Below are 20832 nucleotides of genomic sequence, written 5' to 3'. Positions count from 1 at the left end.
CAAGGGGGCATTTCAATTCAGTTAGCCATCATTCCCATCTGTTTCTTTTTTTTATTTTTACCTCTGTGAATATGAAGGAAATTAGATAAGGATAGAGAGCCACTTGAAACTATTGAGAAGCCCCCCAGTCACTTTCAGGTGGAAAATGCTAACTACTATTATCCTTGACAGTCATCGCATTTAGACAGACAGGCAGTCTGTCAGACAGACAGTAGTCACATTCAAAAAATGTTTAGTGCAACCTGCAACAGTATCTAACACCCTCCCCTTTCCTCCACAGTGTTGCCAGCACAGTGAAGCATGCCATGTCTATCTGGCTGAGCATCATTGTGTTCAGTAACCACATCACAGTGCTCAGCGCCGCCGGCACGGCCCTGGTTTTTGTTGGTGTGCTGCTGTACAACAAGGCCAAGCAGTTTCAGAGAGAGACGTTACAGGCCCTGGCCCACGCCCAGGCTCAGGACCAACACAACAAACCACTTCTGCAGGACCACGAGCTCAAAGCATTAGACCGATACACTCCCCAGGAGATCAAAGGGGGAGAGACCAAAGAGGTCTGTTCTTTTTAACTTTGATCATGTAGAACCTGATATGCAGACTTGCACCAGCATTACAACAAATCGGAGAAGTCAACGGTCATCATAGCACGGTGGAAGGATCTGTCACTGGGGTTTCTCTCAGTGGGAATTGTCAATTCGAGAGGCTGGTTTCATTCGGCCTCACCTTGATTCACTCTGATGATACCTTTGTGAACTTGCCTTAGTGTGCGGTCTGAACGTGGACCAGTGTTTGACTCGGTTCTGGTGTGTTTGAACTTCACTTTTACACTGTCAATTCCTTTTGTTGTTCCATTCCCTCACCTGAAATGTTTCATTATTTCATATAGTTTTGAAACACGAGCAAACTCAGGATTTCTCTCAATATTCATTGGGTGGAAGCGGTTCAATGCAAGTTTATTTTTTCTGCATACTTGCCTTTATGATAATTTTTGTAATGTTTTATTGAGTCTTACATTTTTCGGTTATGGGCACACATTGTCGTTGACTAAACAGCTTTATTCTCCTGATCATTGGCGAAGGTCCATCAACATGTAGAACAGTCAAGGCATTCATCATTCATTCTAATAGGGCTTTAGCTCAGCTGTATACCAATTGGTCACAAGTGTAAAGCAAATATTCCAGGCATTAGCCTGACCACAAAGGTGTCTTGCCTTCGGGGGAGATGAGGTCGAGAGGGTAACCCTTATTTGTTTTCCCAAAGCTCACCGTTGACACTGATTTTCTCACAGCAATTTAATTTGAAATATTTGAAAACCTTGAGTGCAGTCTGCAGAGGTTGTATCCTCATCTGCAGTTCTTACAAATTCACCTATCAACCGTTTTTATTTTTTTAAAGCTTTCTTTAGGTTACTATTGTGTTGGTTCTTCATTTTCTTGTTGTTCTTGAACAGAACCTGAAAGTTTCGTCATAGCTAGGTGTTGAGAGATTGATTTGGGCTTATGTGGCATTGTGTAGCTTTCCACATCCCTGTCTTACTTTCTGTGCCACTCTGAACCTTGTTATTTGCTAAGAGTCAGTTGAATAAGGGAGACTTGATGTACTTTATTTCAAGTGCTAAGCATACTGTTAATGAAACTGTTATTTGTCTTGAGTACATTCCTTTGTTGTTTTTGCATTCTTGTTAAACAATGAATGTATTTTTAGTAGTTCTGGTTATGAAACTCCCCAAGGTCTCTCAACCAACCTCTTCAGGATCCACCCCTTTTTTTCATTATTCGCCTGAAATGAACTAACCAAATCTAACTGCCTGTAGCTCGGCCCTGAAGCAAGGATATGCATATTCTTGATACCATTTGAAAATAAACACTTTGAAGTTTGTGGAAATGTGAAAGGAATGTAGGAGAATATAACACATTAGATCTGGTAAAAGGTAATACAAAGAAGAAAAAAAAAAAGTTATTTTGTATTTTTTTGTAACATCTTTGAAATGCAAGAGAAAGGCCATAATGTATTATTCCAGCCCAGGTGCACTTTTGATTTTGGCCACTAGATGGCAGCAGTGTATGTGCAAAGATTTAGACTGATCCAATGAACCATTGCATTTCTGTTCAAAATGTTATATCAAGACTGCCCAAATGTGCTTAATTTGTTAATAACCTTTCAAGTTCAAAACTGTGCACTCTCCTCAAACAATAGCATGGCATTATTTCACTGTAATAGTTATTGTAAATTGGACAGTGTAGTTGGATTAACAAGAATTTAAGCTTTCTGCCAATATCAGATATGTCTAAGTCCTGGGAATTTTTCTTGTTACTTACAACCTCATGCTAACTGCATTAGCCTACGTTAGCTCAACCGTCCTGTGGATGGGACACTGATCCCGAAGAAGTTTTAACCATTTCCTCTCAGCCATATTACCATTTTGGTGATGTAATCAAATATTTGCATTAAACAAGCTAAGTTATATAGATTCTGTTGTGGAATCTCCAAAGACTGATTTATTCAATGCTGCCTGACAATAGAGAGAGCGAGAATAAGCGAGCAGACTATGGGTGTACAACTCTTGTCCTCTAGGCCTGTATTCTATGCTGGTTTTTCATCCTTGGCTTGAACTGAATTATATCTGCATAACCAGGTGTGTGACTTCCTTAGCCAATCAATGACACTTTGAGCAATTAAGCACCGGGGAGAAACAAAAACCAGAAGGACTTTGGCCCCAAGGACGGCAGTCACTAGTTGCCACCGCCATAAAGTCATAAACCCTGCCTATTTCTAAAATGTATCTATTTAAAATTTTATTTTTAACCCTAACCTTGTGCCTAAACCAAACCTTAAACTAAGACCAAAAAACATCTTTGTTTTCATACATTTTTATGATATAGCCATTTTTGACTTTGTGGCTGTGCTATCTAGTGGAAACCCTGAAGGACTGAAGCAGACCATGGCTGGAATTCAATTGTTGCAGATCGGAATTTTTTTTTCTGCACTGGCCTCTCAGAAGTGTGTTTGATTTGACAACAGTATATCCCGGATGGAGGGAATTGCCACTTTAATTAAAAACGGTCAGTCCTATGGATTGAAAGAGCTAGCTACAACGATTGAAATGATTCAACATCTCTATTGAGCTTTGGCTTAGTAAAACTGAAGGTAATTTTTGTCCTTTTTCTATAGAAAACGTGTGGTCAGTAGGATAGGCTAAAGTGAAACTATTCAAAACTGACTACATTTTGTAAGGGGAAGCTGACATAAAAAAGAAACGTCTGTTTGCTTGAGTGAATAGTACTGGCATTGCCTTGGTTTTGTCATGGTGTGGTACTGTGTGGTGCTTTTCTCAGACTAACAACAAATTCAACAAAGGAAAGTCATAATTTGCCAACACTGGCACTGTTGGCACTTCCCGATATGGGCATGTCTCAACTTTTGACAGATTGGAATGTTTTTAAAAATATATTTTTTAATCTTATCTAAGCAGGAAGTCACCCTGCTGTGTATGACAATGTCATATTGCTGAGTCTGCGTTTAAACAACACAATATTTGTGAAAGTTCTCACATGCCATTGGATGACAATGTTCATACATTACTAATGTAGACACTAATTTGTGTGCATTTGAATAGAATGTCATATTGTGTTCCCTGACTATTTCAATCAATCAATGTTTATAGTTAGTTGTAAATTATTTCTCTTGCAGACTGGCTTTGTTCAATCTTCTAATTATTTTACTAGTCCCACTTTTTTTGCATGTTTCTCTGTATTCATGATCTTACCAGACTGTGCTTTTCAGTCATGGTACAGTGTTGATAAGACTACTGTGATTAAGGTATTTATTGTCAACTTCAAAATGTTAAACCAATGGGGTATATCAAAGACTACATCATGTCTAGTACTTTGTAAAATTCTCATCAAGAGACGCTTTCCTCCTATTCTGAGAATTTGCTCAGAATGCTGTTTTTTGGGTTGTATTTTATAAGTGAAGTATTATTTTAAAAGAGGCATCTATCTTAAAAATATATATATAATTAACCTGTGGACCTTTGTATTTGATGTTGATGTATTCCCCTCTATTTTGTTGGTTGCCATATGAACTTGATATAGTACTTTTACACTGTGATATATCTCCCACTTCTCATTGTAATTTATGCGTCTAGCAATATGTCAAAATTCACATTAATGTACCTCTCATCTGTGTATAACAGAAGATGGAAGGTAAAAGGATTGTGTAGGATTAAGGGATGATAATATAACAAAATAGGTCTACTGAATAGGCCAAGTGCTAATACATATAACTGAAAAGGGTGTTTCATTTAAAATTGTCGATGAGGATTCTAATTGTATATTTTGGGGTGCTGGTAATGTGAGTTTGTGGTTACTAATTGTATGTTTTGGGGAGCTGGTAAAGTTAAACAATGTAAGGTTTAATCGATTTAATAATAGATAATGTACAGTATAAACCGGGTTAATAAAAGTTATTTTTCTTGTGTTTTATCAGGTCTGGAAATTTTTGTTCGTTGGTATCCGTAGTTTTGCACCTAGAAACAGTTGCAACTCCTGCCCAGGTGATGGCAGTAAGGTGACCTCTTATTTTCAATGCAGCGAAGAAGTATTAACCGGAAGTAATTTTATGACCCCAGAAGTCAACGAATCTTCCGGCGTTAGAAAATTGCGCGGAGCGTATTTCAGGTTTGTTAAATCACTTAAGTTAAAATGCGAATCATTCGAATGCTTTAAGCTAACACACTTCGGATAGATTTAGAAGAGACGAAATTCAATAAAAATGTGCCCCTTAAACTCAAAACGTATCACCGGAATGTTCATTTATCGCCTATGTTAGCGTCCGTGAGCTAGCTAGCAAACTTTAGCATGCTTTTTTGCTAACGTTAGCATCTGACTAAAATTAGCTAGTTACAAGAAGCATGCACGGATGCGGCTAGCTGATAGCTAGTTAACTGTACACCTACCGATGTTACAAAACGAAAGACAGTTAGCATATTCATTTACGTAAGACTGGTAATTTTGCGAGATGTTTATTGTACGCTAACTGCAAACTTTGACCTTACGTAACGTTTAGAGTTGGTGTATTTATCATAACGGACTTAACGTAAACATACTAACTAGGCAGTAACATTTAATATATGCGGAGTTCAAGGTTAGCTACTGTTACACAGTGACAGATTTCACGCAACGTGTGTTTTGTAGATTTCTCGATTTGACTTGGATTTATAACTTCTCTCTCCCCCTTGATATCACCTCGACGTTTTACTTCCATTTTTGGATTGGTGTTTTGTGTTTATTTTTTTTTACCAGTGAAAGTGTGACGTTACTGCTATGGATAAGATACGAGGTGCTACTCAGGTAACAGAAATTATAGGCTACCAACTTGACCCTCTTCTCCCCTACAACCCCTATACGATATAACCCCTATTATCCTGGGCAATAACCGTCTGTACTATTATTACCCATCAAATTCATATTCGTACAACCCTCTTGCGAAATAGTGTGTATTTACACCTAGGCTCAAATCATGAAACGCATGCGTTGAAATGTAGAGGTATGAAATTAAATCATTGTACATGAATACCACAGTTTCCATTAACATGACATATCTCACAATGCTCTTGCATTGAATACCTCTGTGTTGGTGGTCTCTGTGTAGCAGGTGGTGGCGAGCGGGTGCTGATGGGGGACGAAAAGGACACCTGGAAAGTGAAAACACTAGACGAAATTCTCCAAGAGAAGAAACGCAGAAGGGAGCTGGAAGAGAGGACAGAGCCCAAAAGCCAGAAAAATGTAAACAGAAGAGAAATGCTGTTGTATCCCAAACTGACCACTAGGCCCTATACACTAGTACAGTGTTAGTCAACTCCTGTCCTTGAGTACCCCCCAACAGCACACATTTTTGTTTTAGCCCTGGACAAACTCATCTGATTCAACTCATTGAGGACTTGATGATTAGTTGAATCAGGTGTGCTTGTCATAGGCTACAACAGAAATGTATACTGTTGGGGGTACTCGAGGAAACACTGCCCTCGTACCAACTATACACTTGGGGAGATCTGAGAAGAGATTAGGATAAGGAATGTGGAAATGGCTCAACTTTGAAAAACTAGGTGCAAAGTTGGCCATATTGCTTACACATATCCGATCAGCTCTGATCTCCACCTGATTATAGGAGGCTAAGGGTTGATTTAGGACATAATTGTTTCTCTCCCCATCAGAGGATGCTGTTTCTCACTTTGACATTATTGTGTATCTAAATGTATTACACAGACTAGATCTGTCCTTGAACTAGTGCCTCAAACTTTATCGTTATCTTACCTTATGTGCAATCAATCATTGTTATGTTTACCGTACCACATATAATTTTTGTTAGAACATTATAATGTCCCTTTCCCATGTTTTGTCCAGTGCGTTCCGTGCCCTGGTCCACAGACGGATGATCGGGAAGCCAAACGAAACACTCCGGAGGAAGGAGAACTACGGGATAAAAAAATGGAAATAACAATCCGGAATTCCCCGTACATACGGGAAGACTCCACAGAGGACAGGTAAAGGGGATACGGAAAAAGAGCCGTGGGAATTGGGGTTACGTTCAGGAGGGCCAGATACTGGAGAAAACGTCTTTAAAAACTGAACTTATCCCTTTGAATACATTTTCTCCCATTTTTGTCCTAACTGAACGCGACCCTGCTATGCACAGGGGCAGCCTGTTTGTTGAGTCGTTGGCACTAGACAGTCTTCCCAATTCCAGGGGAGAAGAGGATGAATCGCTGGCAATAAAGCCTCCCCAGCAAATGGCCAGGAAAGACAAATCTCACCACAGAAAGGAGGAGAAGAGAAAGGACAAGAGACGCCGTCGCAGTCACTCTGCTGAAGGAGGTACATTGCCATCCTGGGATGTGTATTGCTCAATTATTAGATAACTCTAGTGGCTGAAAGGTCTTTTTAGCATGGTCAGTGCCATTGAGGGCTTCCACCATGCTTCCGCCATTTTAAAGTAGTGGGGATTCCTATGGGTTGTAGCCTCAATGGGGCTGGCCATGCTGTGGGCCCGTCCCCAGCAACAACAAAAAATTGGTCGACCAAGAGTTGTATTTTCTAAGATTGGATTGGTCAAAATGTTTAACCGTGTATTTTTCCATACATAGACACCCTAGGTGTTTTGATCAAATCAACTATACACTGCATTCGGAAAGTATTCAGACCCTTTCCCTTCCACATTTTGTCACATTACAGACTTATTCTAAAATTGATTAAATCACCCACAATACCCCATAATGACAAAGCAAAAACAGGGTTTTAGATATTTTTGCAAATGTGTTAGACAGAAATACCTTATTTACATAAGTATTCAGACCCTTCGCTGTAAGACTCAACATTGATCTCAGGTGCATCCTGTTTCCATTGATCATCCTTGAGATGTTTCTACAACTTCATTCTTAAATGGAAAAAGTTTGGAACCACCAAGACTCTTCCTAGAGCTGGCCGCCCGGCCAAACTGAGCAATCGGGGGAGAAGGGCCTTGGTCAGGGAGGTGACCAAGAACGCAATGGTCACTCTGACAGAGCTCCAGAGTTCCTCTTTGGAAATAGGAGAACCTTCCAAAAGGACAACCATCGCTGCAGCACTCTACCATTCAGGACTTTATGGTAGAGTGGCCAGATGGAACCCACTCCTCAGTAAAAGGCACATAACAGCCCACTTGGAGTTTGCCAAAAGGCTTTTAAAGGACTCTTTGGCCTGAATGCGAAGGGTCACTTCTGGAGGAAACCTGACACCATGAAGCATGGTGGTGGCAGTATTATGCTGTAGGGATATTTTTCAGGGGCTGGGAGAGTAGTCCGGATCGAGGGAAAGATGAACAAAGCAAAGTACAGAGATCCTTGATGAAAACCTGCTCCAGAGTGCTCAGGACCTCAGACTGGGGTGAAGGTTCACCTTCCAACAGAACAGCAATCCTAAGCACACAACCAAGACAACGCAGGAGTGGCTTACGGTTAAGTCTCTGAATGTCCTTGAGTGGCCCAGCCAGAGCCCGGACTTGAACCAGATCGAACGTCTCTGGAGAGAACTGGACATAGCTGTGCAGCACCGCTCCCCAGCCAACCTGACAGAGCTTGAGAGGATAGTAGAAACTCCCAAAATACAGGTGTGTCAAGCTTGTAGCGTCATACCAAATAAGACTTGAGGCTGTAATCGCTGTCAACAGTCCTTCAAAGTACTGAGTAAAAGGTCTGAATACTTAAGTAAATGTGATATTTCCATTTTATATATTTTTTTAAATCTTTAATACATTTGCAAAAATGTCTAAATCTGTTTTTGCTTTGTCACAATGGGGTATTGTGTGTAGATTGATGGGGGGGGAAACAATTTTAAGACATTTTAGAATAAGGCTGTAACGTAACAAAATGTGGAAAAAGTCAAAGGGTCTGAATAATTTCCGCATGCACTGTAAGTGTAAAAGTAGCTCAAATAAAGCCAGCAAATAAAAACATTGTAGCCTGCAGGTAGAAAATATCCTGATGAAATTAAGTCTGCTATAAATCACATTGGCTACACATGGCCTGTCTACAACAAACTTGAAACATTGTATCAACTGAAGCTTGCACTAGCAAACTTGCAGCATTGTATGAAATATTCTGGGCCCTCAGTTTCGAGCACCAGTGAGCTCGGGACAGACACAGCTGTAGGCTATTTGTGCAAGGGATAAGAAGTAATCATGTATTATGTTTCCATTGGATCAGAGCATTACATATTTCCCTTTAATGTTGAATGGCTATCGAAAGGGAGAGAACTATTGTCATTATCAATGGATTCTAAAAACATTAGAAAACATTGTACTGAACCAAAATATAAACAGGCAACAATTTCAAAGATTTTACTGAGTTACGGTTCATATGAGGAAATGAGTCAATTCAAAAAAATTCATTAGGCCCTTATCTATGGATTTCACATGACTAGGAATACAGATATGCATCTGTTTGTCACAGATACTTTTGTGTATATATAGTGTATGTATACAGCCCTTAAAATGAGTGGATACGGCTATTTCACCCACCTGTTGCTGACAGGTGTATAAAATCGAGCACACAGCCATGCAATCTCCAAATACGAACATTGACAGTATATTGGCCTTACTGAAGAGCTCATTGACTTTCAATGTGGCACTGTCATAGGATGCCACCTTTCCAACCAGTCAGTTTGTAAAATGTCTGCTCTGCTACAGCTGCCCTGGTCAACTGTTAGTGCTGTTATTGTGAACTGGAAACGTCTAGGAGCAACAACGGCTCAGCCGCAAACTGTTAGGCCACACAAACTCACAAAACGGGACCGGCAAGTGCTGAAGCACGTAGCTAATAGGGCTGATTGTAAAGGTGGTTTACCCACTCGCTGACTAATTCTCACAAGGCACCCGATCTAACATCTCTGGAGAGACCTGAAAATAGCTGTGCGGCACCGCTCCCCAGCCAACCTGACAGAGCTTGATAGGATCTGCGGCGAAGAATGGGTGCCAAGCTTTTAGCGTCATACTAAATAAGACTCGAGGCTGTAATCGCTGTCAAAGGTGCTGTTCTGATGTCCAGAAGCTCTTTTTGGTCATAAGAGACGGTAGCAGCAACATTATGTACAAAATAAGTTACAAACAATGCAAAAAAATAACAAAACATAGTTGTTGGTAAGGAGCCCGTAAAACGGCAGCCATCCCCTCCAAGGCAACTTTGTGGCAACAGTTTGAGGAAGGCCCTTTCCTGTTTCAGCAATGGTTTGTCAATATTGGTGTGGAAGAACTTGACTGGCCTGCACAGAGCCCTGACCTCAACACCATCAAACACCTTTGGCAATGAATTGGAATGCCGATTTCGAGCCAGGTCTAATCGCCCAACAGTGCCCGACCTCACTAATGCTCTTGTGGCTGAATGGAAGCAAGTCCCTTGCAGCAATGTTAGAACATCTAGTGGTATCCTTCCACGAAGAGTGTAGGCTGTTATAGCGGGGGGGGCGCTACTCCATATTATTGCCCATAATTTTGGAATGAGATGTTCGACGAGCAGGTGTCCTTTTTACTTTTGGTCATGTAGTGTACCTTAAAAAAAAATGTAGAGGCTTGGATCAGAAAACCAGTCAGTATCTGGTGTGACCACCATTTGCCTCGTGTTGCTCGACACTTCTCCTTCGCATAGAGTTGATCAGGCTGTTGATTGTGGCCTGTGGAATATTGTCCCACTCTTCAATGGCTGTGCGAAGTTAATCAATATTGGCGGGGACTGGAACCTGCTATCGTATGCGTTGATGCACAGCATCCCAAACATGCTCAATGGGTGACATGTATGGTGAGTATGCAGGCCATGGAAGGACTGGGAAATATTCTGCTTCCAGGAATTGTGTACAGATGAATGGCATGACAATGGGCCTCATGATCTTGTCACGGTATCTCTGTGAATTCAAAATCCCATCAATAAAATGCAATTGTTCGTTGTCCATAGCTTATGCCTGCCCATACCAAAACCCCACTGACTACATGGGGCACTCTGTTCACAACGTTGACATCCGCAAACCACTCGCCCGGTGGTTGAGGCCGGTTGGATGTACTGCCTAATTCTTTAAAACAACATCGGAGGCGGCTATGGTAGAGAAATGAACATTCAATTCTCTGGCAACAGCTCTGGTGGACATTCCTGCATTTACCATGCCGATTGCGCGCTCCCTCAAAACATGAGACATCTGTGGCATTATGTTGTGACAAAACTGCACATTTTGGAGTGGCCTTTTGTCCCCTGCACAAGGTGCGCCTGTGTAACGATAGTGCTGTTTAATCAGCTTCTTGTTATGCCACAATTGTCAGGTGGCTGGATAATCTTGGCAAAGAACTGCTCATGAACAGTTAGGGCCCACCCCATTTTAGTCGACTGTTCTCCAGTATTTTCCACAACTAGTCATTTATTCCACACTTCTGACTTCCCCTTTCAAGTTTGTCACCTCTGCATCCATTTTGCTGTCACGTGTTACGGCATTCATCGTTTTTGAAGAAAACATTTTTTTATAACCAATTTATGTGATTATGGTATGCTATACGTCAGGCACTATTGGTCACGTGCATGTGTCACATAAAGAGAGGAAGGGTTGAGGGAGTAGGGAATGTTTTCCCAAAACAAATTAGGCATTTCAGTAACAACTTTAAAGTCAGAAATGGCTTTAATTATGTTGCAACATGGACAGCACTATACACCGTGTTCTGTGGTGGTTGCTGCAGCAGGGAGGAGAGCAGGACAACGGGTGCTAGTCACAGTCACTCTGTCTTTTCCTTTTAACACAGCAAGTCTGAGACAGGCGGCACAATCAAATAAATTGCGGTCATTTGTGTGTCTTAATTATTTCATCCAACAGTTAGCTTAAAGCATAAGACAAGCTTAGTGCAAATAGTTGATTTGATTAAATCATAGGATGTGTCTACAATCCATTCGGAAAGTATTCAGTTTCCACAGTTTGTTACGCTACAGCCATATTCTAAAATGGATTACATTTTTTTATCCTATATCTATCTCCACACAATAGCCCATAATGACAAAGCAAAAACAGGTTTTTAGAAATGTATTAAAATAAAAAACATAATTATCACATTTACGTGCATGTGTCACTTTGTTGAAGCACCGTAGGCAGCGATTACAGCGTTGAGTCTTCTTGGGTATGACACTACAAGATTGGCACACCTGTATTTGGGGTATTTCTCCCATTCTCTGCAGATCCTCTCAAGCACTATCAGGTTGGATGGGGAGTGTCGCAGCACAGCTATTTTAAGGTCTCCAGAGATGTTTGATCAGGTTCAAGTCCGAGCTCTGGCTGGGCCACTTGAGGACATTCAAAGACTGGTCTCGAAGCCACTCCTGCGTTTTCTTTGCTGTGTGCTTAAGGTCGTTGTCCTGCTGGAAGGTGAACCTTCACCCCAGTCTGAGATCCTGAGTGCTCTGGAGCAGGTTTTCATCAAGGATCTGTCTATACTTTGTACTAGTTTCTCATGGTCTGTCCTTTAGGTGCCTTTTGGCAAAGTCCAAGCTGGCTGTCGTGCTTCATACTGAGGAGTTGCTTTCGTCTGGCTGCTCTACCATAAAGGCCTGATTGGTGGAAGGATGCGGAGATGGTTGTCCTTCTGGAAGGTTCTCCCATCTCCAGAGAGGAACTCTGTCAGTGACCATCTGGTTCTTGGTCACCTCCCTGACCAAGGCCCTTCTCCCCCAGGATGTACCTGACCTCAATTTTGTGTCTCATAAAAGGGTCTGAGTACTTATGTAAGTAAGGTATTTGTTTTTTTTCTTTTTATAAATTTCGCAAAATAATTGACCTGTTTTCGCTTTGTCATTATGGGGTATTGTGTAGATTGATGGAAAACATTTATTTAATACATTTTGGAATAAGGCTGTAACGTAACAATGTGGAAAAAGTCAAGGGGTCTGAAAACTTTCAGAATGCACTGCATATAGAAGTTTAAAAAGAACAGACGTCTCTTGGTCGACAATTTGTTTATTTTTTGTTCGGGCACAGCCCTGCTAACAGAGATGTAAACATCTGTGCACAATATTTTAGAGAAATAAGCTTTTTGTGCGTATAGAACATTGCTGCGATCTTTTATTTTAGCTCATGAAACTGTTGACAGAGAATTTTGCTTGTTTCTCTACCATAAGTCATTTTTGAGAATTTGTCAGTATGTCCAACCGGCCTCACAACTGCAGACCACATGTATGGCATTGTGTGGGCCAGCGGTTTGCTGATGTCAATGATGCTAACAAAGTGCCCCAAGTTGGCGGTGTGCTTATGGTATGGGCAGGTATAAGCTACGGGCAACGAACACAATTGCGTTTTATCGATGGCAATTTGAATGCACAAAAATAACGTGACAAGATCCTGAGGCCCTTTTTTTCCATGGTATCTGTGACCAACGGATGCATATCTGTATTTCTAGTCATGTGAAATCCGTAGATTAGGGCATAATGAATTTATTTAAATTGACTGACAATTCCTCATGAACTGTAACTTAGTAAAATCAATGAAATTGTTGCTTGTTGCGTTTATATTTTTGTTCAGTATAGATTAGATATAATGCAAATGAACAGTAAATGTAGACTAATACTGGTGATATATGTAATGGGGAATTGATAAACACTAACAATCAAAGGGCAAACAATTTACACAATGAAAGTGCACGAAATGGCAGAACAGAGCGCATTCTGCAGAGAGACATGTCTTGTGCATCTTAGCCACACTCCCTTCTTGGATGGTCGCATCTCCGCAGCCTACTCAATGGGTTAGTACACAGAAGACCGGTGAGAATCAGACAGGTGTCTCATGGGGGGGGAATCTTTGAGACTGCTCGACTAAAAAAATCTTGGTTGACCAACAGCCTATCAACCAGTCCACTAAATGTGGTCAGCCCTGCTATGCTGTCACAGATGCTGTAATGGCAAAGATATAAGGATGAGTCCTATCTTTATGGTATTGCTGTAGAAAGTTGAATAGGGACTGGTTTTACTGTGGTATTAAACTATGTATGCATGCATATGTAGCACCAAGTAGCACTGTTTTACATTTGTTTGTTTTTATCATAGTAGCAGCAGCAGGGAAACACGTGCGGCCCAAAGACAGGGAGAGTGAGCGCAGGAAGCGGCAGTGGGAGGAGCAGGACAAGGCCCGGCGAGACTGGGAGAGGCAGAAACGCAGGGAGCAGGCCAGAGCCCAATCCCGCAGAGAGAGGTGACTACTGTGACCACATACAAACACGTTTGTATTGCATGCTGACCAAACCGTCCATTTCATCCAAACTGCTTGAGCGCGTCAACGGGCATCTGCGTAGCCAGGCTCTTAAATTGAAATTGGTTGACGCGCTGCAAGTCTCTCCTTTCCCAATTTAAAAAAAAATTATAATAATTACGAGCATATACCCACATGGGTGATTCAAAGATGAATGAGGTCCACAGTCCACTAGTGGTGGTAATGCAACTTTGTTGGTTGCCAACCGCTGTATAAAATCCACAGAAGAAGAAGAAATATGAAGGAGAAGTAAATAAAAAGTGGAGTGGAGAACACACAAAGATCCAGCTAAAGGAAGGGCAGAGTAAAATAACAGCCCAATGTTTATATTTCCCAGGACAAATTAGCTAGCATCATGTCCATGAATGTTTCATTTGTGTTTCGACCTTCCCAAATTAATATAGTTGGTTCGCAGTCGGTTTTGGTATTTTAACCTACATGTCAAGAACGCGTCTGATGGGGATAGAAAAAAAATCATGCACACATAGACGCATGCACGGAGACGGTTTGGCCAGCATGTTAGCGTGGCTTGTATTAGCAGATATATACTACAGAACGAAGAAATATCAACATTTATAATCATCACTTGTGTTCAAAGGTATGAAGTTATCAAAATGTCTCTGTGGTCTCTCAAACTACACTTCTACCAGAATGTGACTCTTGAGTGTGGCAATTTTAACAAAAGTTTAAAGAGCCCCCAAAAGAGCCCCCCAAAAAAACATATATTTTTATTCATGCTTTTTGACCCCACTGTCACTAACCACATTTCCATCTACAGTTTTTGTGCGAGTAAAGTCATGCTAAACAAAAACTAAATCACAGCAATTGTGATGGAAACATGGAGTGTCGGTACAATTTCCTAAATCTCAACAATTTGTTTAACACTGTGGGATCTTTTTGTGTCAGTAAAATTAATTATGCAACGAATTGTAGTGGAAATGATTTCTTGCGCAATTGTTGGTAGACAATTTACCATGACATGGTTATTTTATCAAAGTACAAACCTCTCTCACTCAGGGAAAGGTAGCGCAAGAGCTACATCACCAGGTTGTGAGATATGGCATATACAGTCGTGGCCAAAAGTTTTGAGAATGACACAAATATACATTTTTACAAAGTCTGCTGCCTCAGTTTGTATGATGGCAATTTGCATATACCCCGGAATGTTATGAAGAGTGATCAGATGAATTACAATTAATTGCAAAGTCCTTCTTTGCCATGCAAATGAACTGAATCCCCCCAAAAACATTTCCACTGCATTTCAGCCCTGCCACAAAAGGACCAGCTGACGACATGTCAGTGATTCTCTCGTTAACACAGGTGTGAGTGTTGACGAGGACAAGGCTGGAGATCACTCTGTCACGCTGATTGAGCTCAAATAGCAGACTGGAAGCTTCAAAAGGAGGGTGGTGCTTGGAATCATTGTTCTTCCTCTGTCAACCATGGTTACCTGCAAGGAAACACGTGCCGTCATCATTGCTTTGCACAAAAAGGGCTTCACAGGGAAGGATATTGCTGCCAGTAAGATTGCACCTAAATCAACCAGTTATCAGATCATCAAGAACTTCAAGGAGAGCGTTTCAATTGTTGTGAAGAAGACTTCAGGGTGCCCAAGAAAGTCCAGCAAGCGCCAGGACCGTCTCATAAAGTTGATTCAGCTGCGGGATTGGGGCACCACCAGTACAGAGCTTGCTCAGGAATGGCAGCAGGCAGGTGTGAGTGCATCTGCACGCACAGTGAGGCGAAGACATTGAGGAAGGCCTGGTGTCAAGAAGGGCAGCAAAGAAGCCACTTCTCTCCAGGAAAAACATCAGGGACAGACTGATATTCTGCAAAAGGGTACAGGGATTGGACTGCTGAGGACTAGGGAAAAGTCCTTTTCTCTGATGAATCCCCTTTCCGATTGTTTGGGGCACCCGGAAAAAGCTTGTCCGGAGAAGACAAGGTGAGCGCTACCATCAGTCCTGTGTCATGCCAACAGTAAAGCATCCTGAGACCATTCATGTGTGGGGTTGCTTCTCAGCCAAGGGAGTGGGCTCACTCACAATTTTGCCTAAGATCACAGCCATGAATAAAGAATGGTACCAACACATCCTCAGAGCAACTTCTCCCAACCATCCAGGAACAGTTTGGTGATGAACAATGCCTTTTCCAGCATGATGGAGCACCTTGCCATAAGGCAAAAGTGATAACTAAGTGGCTCGGAGAACAAAACATCGATATTTTGGGTCCATGGCCAGGAAACTCCCCAGACCTTAATCCCATTGAGAACTTGTGGTCAATCCTCAAGAGGCGGGTGGACAAACAAACAACCCACAAATTCTGACAAACTCCAAGCATTGATTATGCAAGAATGGGCTGCCATCAGTCAGGATGTGGCCCAGAAGTTAATTGACAGCATGCCAGGGCGGATTGCAGAGATCTTGAAAAAGAAGGGTTAACACTGCAAATATTGACTCTTTGCATCAACTTCATGTAATTGTCAATAAAAGCTTTTGACACTTGTGAAATGCTTGCAATTATACTTCAGTATTCCATAGTAACATCTGACCAAAATATCTGAAGACACTGAAGCTGCAAACTTTGTGAAAATGAATATTTGTGTCATTCTCAACTTTTGGCCATGACTGTACACACCTTGGACACACCTACTCATTCAAGGTTTTTTTTCTTTTTTTCTACGTTGTAGAATAATAGTGAAGATATCAGATCAAAATAGATTTTAGATTCTTCAAAGTAGCCCCCCTTAACCTTGACAGCTTTGCACACTCTTGTCATTCTCTCAACCAGCTTCACCTGGAATGCTTTTCCAACAGTCTTGAAGGAGTTCCTACATATGCTGAGCATTTGTTGGCTGCTTTTCCTTCACTCTGTGGTCCAACTCATCCCAAACCATCTCAATTGGGTTAAGGTTGGGTGATTGTGGAGGCCAGGTCATCTGATGCAGCACCCCATCACTCTCTTTCTTGGTCAAATAACCCTTACACAGTCTGGAGGTGTGTTTGCTCGTTGTCCTGTTGAAAAACAAATGATATTCCCACTAAGCGCAAACCAGATGAGTTGGCGTATCGCAGCAGAATGCTGTGGTAGCTATGCTGGTTAAGTGTGCCTTGAATTCTAAATAAATCTGTGTCACCAGAAAAGCACCGTCACACCACCTCCATGCTTCACGGTGGGAACCACCTATGCGGAGATCATCCGTTAACCTACTCTGTGTCTCACAAAGACACGGCGGTTGAAACCAGAAATCTCAAATTTGGACTCATCAGAGCAAAGGACAGATTTCCACCGGTATAATGTCCATTGCTCATGTTTCTTGGCCCATGCAAGTCTCTTCTTATTGGTGTTCTTTATCGGGCTGTGATTGGGAGTCCCATAGGGCTGCGCACAATTGGCCCAGCTTTCATTAGGGTTTGGCCGGGTTAGGCCGTCATTGTAAATAAGAATTTGTTCTGAATTGACTTGCCTAGTTAAATACATTTTAGTGGTTTCTTTGCAGCGATTTGAAAGTGACATGTGTTCTTTCCTGCAAAATCCTCTAGAGGGTAGAATGTAAAAAAATTATACTTAATACCAAAACGATACCATAGCACACACAAAAAAAAAACAGCAGGGAGGACTGATTTCCCTCAGTTTTTTTCAGGTTTTTTGTCAATCACACTTTCTAATATAAAAACAACAAAATAAACATTTTGCTTTTCTCACTCCACAATAGTTCTTAAACCACATCAGGGGAAACATTTTGAGGTCTGGGTAAAATTGGAGAAATGTAGGGTTAGTGTAGTTAGCCTTTAAATCAGTTGCGCACCTATCCAGACAGTTGTTTGGCTACCTGTGTTTCTGTAGCACACTTGTGATGGAGTTTTCTAAAATAAATGGCCACTGCATTGATGCAAATAATCATGATTCTGCTGGGTAGGCATAGGCTACTTTTTAATTACCTTTCCATCTACCCGAAAATGATTAGCATCGCTAATGGTTACACAAAGTGAACAGATTTTCCAGTGTTTTGTATGAAAAACAATTTTAAGCCAACATTCACTTTTGTCTTGCTCATAATAACCGCACATGGCTTTACCGCAACAGACAAGCACAACACCTTTCAATTGAAAAGACGGGAAACAAACAAACGCGCTTACAACTCTTTAAAAACTGGTCAGAAATTAAATCATGGCATTAATATATTGGAGCAGTAGAACTTCTAAATCAGCTGCCAACTTCAATTACTTTTCAAGGACCAACGACTAAAGGGACCATCTGGTCTTGAGTATTTTGTATTATTCTGTACATGTTAGTGGTTATGCTTCACGGAGTCGTGGCTGAAAGACGACATTATCAACATACATCTGGCTGGTTATACGCTGTATCGGCAGGATAGAAAAGCGGATCTGGTAAGACAAGGGGTGGCGGACTATGTATTTTTGTAAGTAACAGCTGGTGCACAATATCTAAGGAAGTTTCAGTTCTGCTCGCCTGAGGTAGAGTATCATGATATGGTATAGACTACACTATCTACCTAGAGAGTTTTCATCTGTATTTGTTGTAGCTGTCTACATATCACCACAGACTGATGCTGGCACTAAGACTGCACTGAAAGTGCTGTATTCCGACATAAGCAAACAGGAAAACACTCACCCAGAGGCAGCACTCCTAGTATCCGGGGACTTTAATGCAGGGAAACTTAAATTTGTCTTACCAATTTTCTATCAGCATGTTAAATGTGCAACAGAGGGGGAAAAACTCCGGAACACCTTTACTCCACACACAGAGATGCATCCAAAGCTCTCCCTCGCCCTCCATTTGGCAAATCTGACCATAATTCTATCCTCCTGATTCCTGCTTACAAGCAACAATTAAAGCACCAGTGTCTCGATCAAATGGTCAGATGAAGCAGATGCTAAACTGCAGGACTGTTTTGCTAGCACAGACTGGAATATGTTCCGGTATTCCTCCGATGGCATTGAGTAGTACACCACATCAGTCATTGGCTTCATCAATAAGTGCATCGATGACGACGTCCCAACAGTGACCGTACGTACATACCCCAACCAGAAGCCATGGATTACAGGCAACATCTGCACTGAGCTAAAGGCTAGAGCTGCCACTTTCAAGGAGCGGGATTCTAACCTTGAAGCTTATAAGAAATCCCGCTATGCCCTCCGACGAACCATCAAACAGGCAAAGCGTCAATACAGGACTAAGATCGAATCATACTATCATACTCTGACGCTCGTTGGATGTGGCAGGGCTTGCAAACCATTACAGACTACAAAGGGAAGCACAGCCAAGTGACACGAGCCTACCAGACGAGCTAAACTACTTCTATGCTCGCTTCGAGGCAAATAACACTGAAACATGCATGAGAGCACCAGCTGTTCCAGAAGACAGTGTGATCACGCCTCCACAGCCGATGTGAGTAAGACCTTCAAACAGGTCAACATTCACAAGGCCTCAGGGCCAGACAGATTACCAGGACATGTACTTCGAGCGTGCGCTGACCAACTGGCAAGTGTCTTCACTGACATTTTCAACCTCTCCCTGTCAGTCTGTAATACCAACATATTTTAAGCAGACTACCATATTCCCTGTGCCCAAGAACACTAAGGTAACCTGCCTAAATGACTACATACCCATAGCACTCACGTCTGTAGCCATGAAGTGCTTTGAAAGCCTAGTCATAGCTCACATCAACACCATTATCCCAGAAACCCTACACACTCCAATTTGCATGCCGCCCTAACAGATCCACAGATGATGCAATCTCTATTGCACTCCACACTGCCCTTTCCCACCTGGACGAAAGGAACACCTATGTGAGAATGCTGTTCATTGACCACAGCTCAGCGTTCAACACCATATTGCCCTCAAAGCTCATCACTAAGCTAAGGACACTGTGACTTAACACCTCCCTCTGCAACTGGATCCTGGACTTCCTGACGGGCTGCCCCCAGGTGGTAAGGGTAGATAACACATCTGCCACGCTGATCCTCAACACGGGGGCCCCTCAGGGGTGCATGCTCAGTCTCCTCCTGTACTCCCTGTTCACTCATGACTGCACGGCCAGGCACTACACCAACACCACCATTAAGTTTGCCGGTGACACAACAGTTGTAGGCCTGGACAACGATGAGACAGCCTATAGGGAGGAGGTCAGAGACCTGACCTAGTGCCAGGACAACAACCTCTCCCTCAACGTGATCAAAACAAAGATGATTCTGGACTACAGGAAAAAGAGGACCGAGCACGCCCCCATTCTCATCGACAGGGCTGTAGTGGAGCAGGTTGAGAGCTTCAAGTTCCTTGGTGTCCAAATCACCAACAAACTAACATGGTCCAAGCACACTCAGACAGTTGTTAAGAGGGCACGACAAAAAAAAACATATTCCCCCTCAGGAGACTGAAAAGATTTGGCAATGGTCCTCAGATCCTCAAAAGGTTTTACAGCTGCACCATCGAGAGCAACCTGACTGGTTGCATCACTGCCTGGTAGGGCAACGGCTTTTGACCGCAAGGCACTACAGAGGGTAGAGAGTACGGACCAGCACATCACTGGGGCCACGCTTCCAACAGTCCAGGACCTCTATACCAGGTGGTGTCAATGCCCTAAAAATTGTCAAACTCCAGCCACCCTAGTCATAGACTGTTCTCTCTGCTACCACACGGCAAGTGGCAGCGGAGCGCCAAGTCTAGGTCCAAGAGGCTTCTAAACAGCTTCTACCTCCAAGCCATAAGACTCCTGAACATCTAATCAAATGGCCACCCAGACTATTTGCTGTGCCGCCCCCCCCCTTACACCGCTGCTACTCTGTTTCTATGCATATTCACTTTAATAACTCTTCCTACATGTACATATTACCTCAACTAACCGGTGCCCCCGCACATTGACTCGCCATTATTTTACTGCTGCTCTTTAATTACTTGTTACTTTAAAAAAAAAATATATATATATATACACTGCTCAAAAAAATAAAGGGAACACTAAAATAACGCATCCTAGATCTGAATGAATGAAATAATCTTATTAAATTAGTTTTTC

General features: G+C 42.1%; 2 protein-coding genes across 16 annotated transcripts in view; both read left to right on the top strand.

The window, feature by feature from the left end:
* The window catches only part of s35e2 (Solute carrier family 35 member E2), a 39363-nt gene extending 34879 nt beyond the window's left edge, over positions 1-4484 (top strand). Inside the window, exon 10 of one of the 2 annotated variants that reach the window (XM_014145623.2) lies at positions 281-4484. In XM_014145623.2, the coding sequence (XP_014001098.1) occupies positions 281-569 (289 nt within the window). In that variant the 3' untranslated portion in view covers positions 570-4484. 2 annotated transcript variants of the gene reach the window in all.
* LOC106572001 (cyclin-dependent kinase 11B) overlaps positions 2947-20832 on the top strand; it is a 32620-nt gene continuing 14734 nt past the window's right edge. For 2 of the 14 annotated variants that reach the window (XM_014145690.2, XM_014145689.2), the window contains exons 1-6: positions 4610-4679; positions 5304-5351; positions 5653-5786; positions 6405-6544; positions 6748-6875; positions 13595-13739. In XM_014145690.2, coding sequence (XP_014001165.1) covers positions 5676-5786; positions 6405-6544; positions 6748-6875; positions 13595-13739 — 524 coding nt within the window. In that variant the 5' untranslated portion in view covers positions 4610-4679; positions 5304-5351; positions 5653-5675. Of the gene's footprint in view, positions 3148-4576; positions 4680-5303; positions 5352-5652; positions 5787-6404; positions 6545-6693; positions 6876-12025; positions 12281-13594; positions 13740-20832 lie in introns of those variants that run through there. The other 12 variants (XM_045696159.1, XM_014145687.2, XM_014145688.2 and 9 more) reach the window with 10 other exon arrangements.

Source organism: Salmo salar, chromosome ssa15 (genome assembly GCF_905237065.1).
Source record: "Salmo salar chromosome ssa15, Ssal_v3.1, whole genome shotgun sequence".
NCBI lineage: Eukaryota > Metazoa > Chordata > Actinopteri > Salmoniformes > Salmonidae > Salmo > Salmo salar.
The sequence above is the reverse complement of the archived record's forward strand: the minus strand, read 5'-3'. Positions and strand labels throughout refer to the sequence as shown.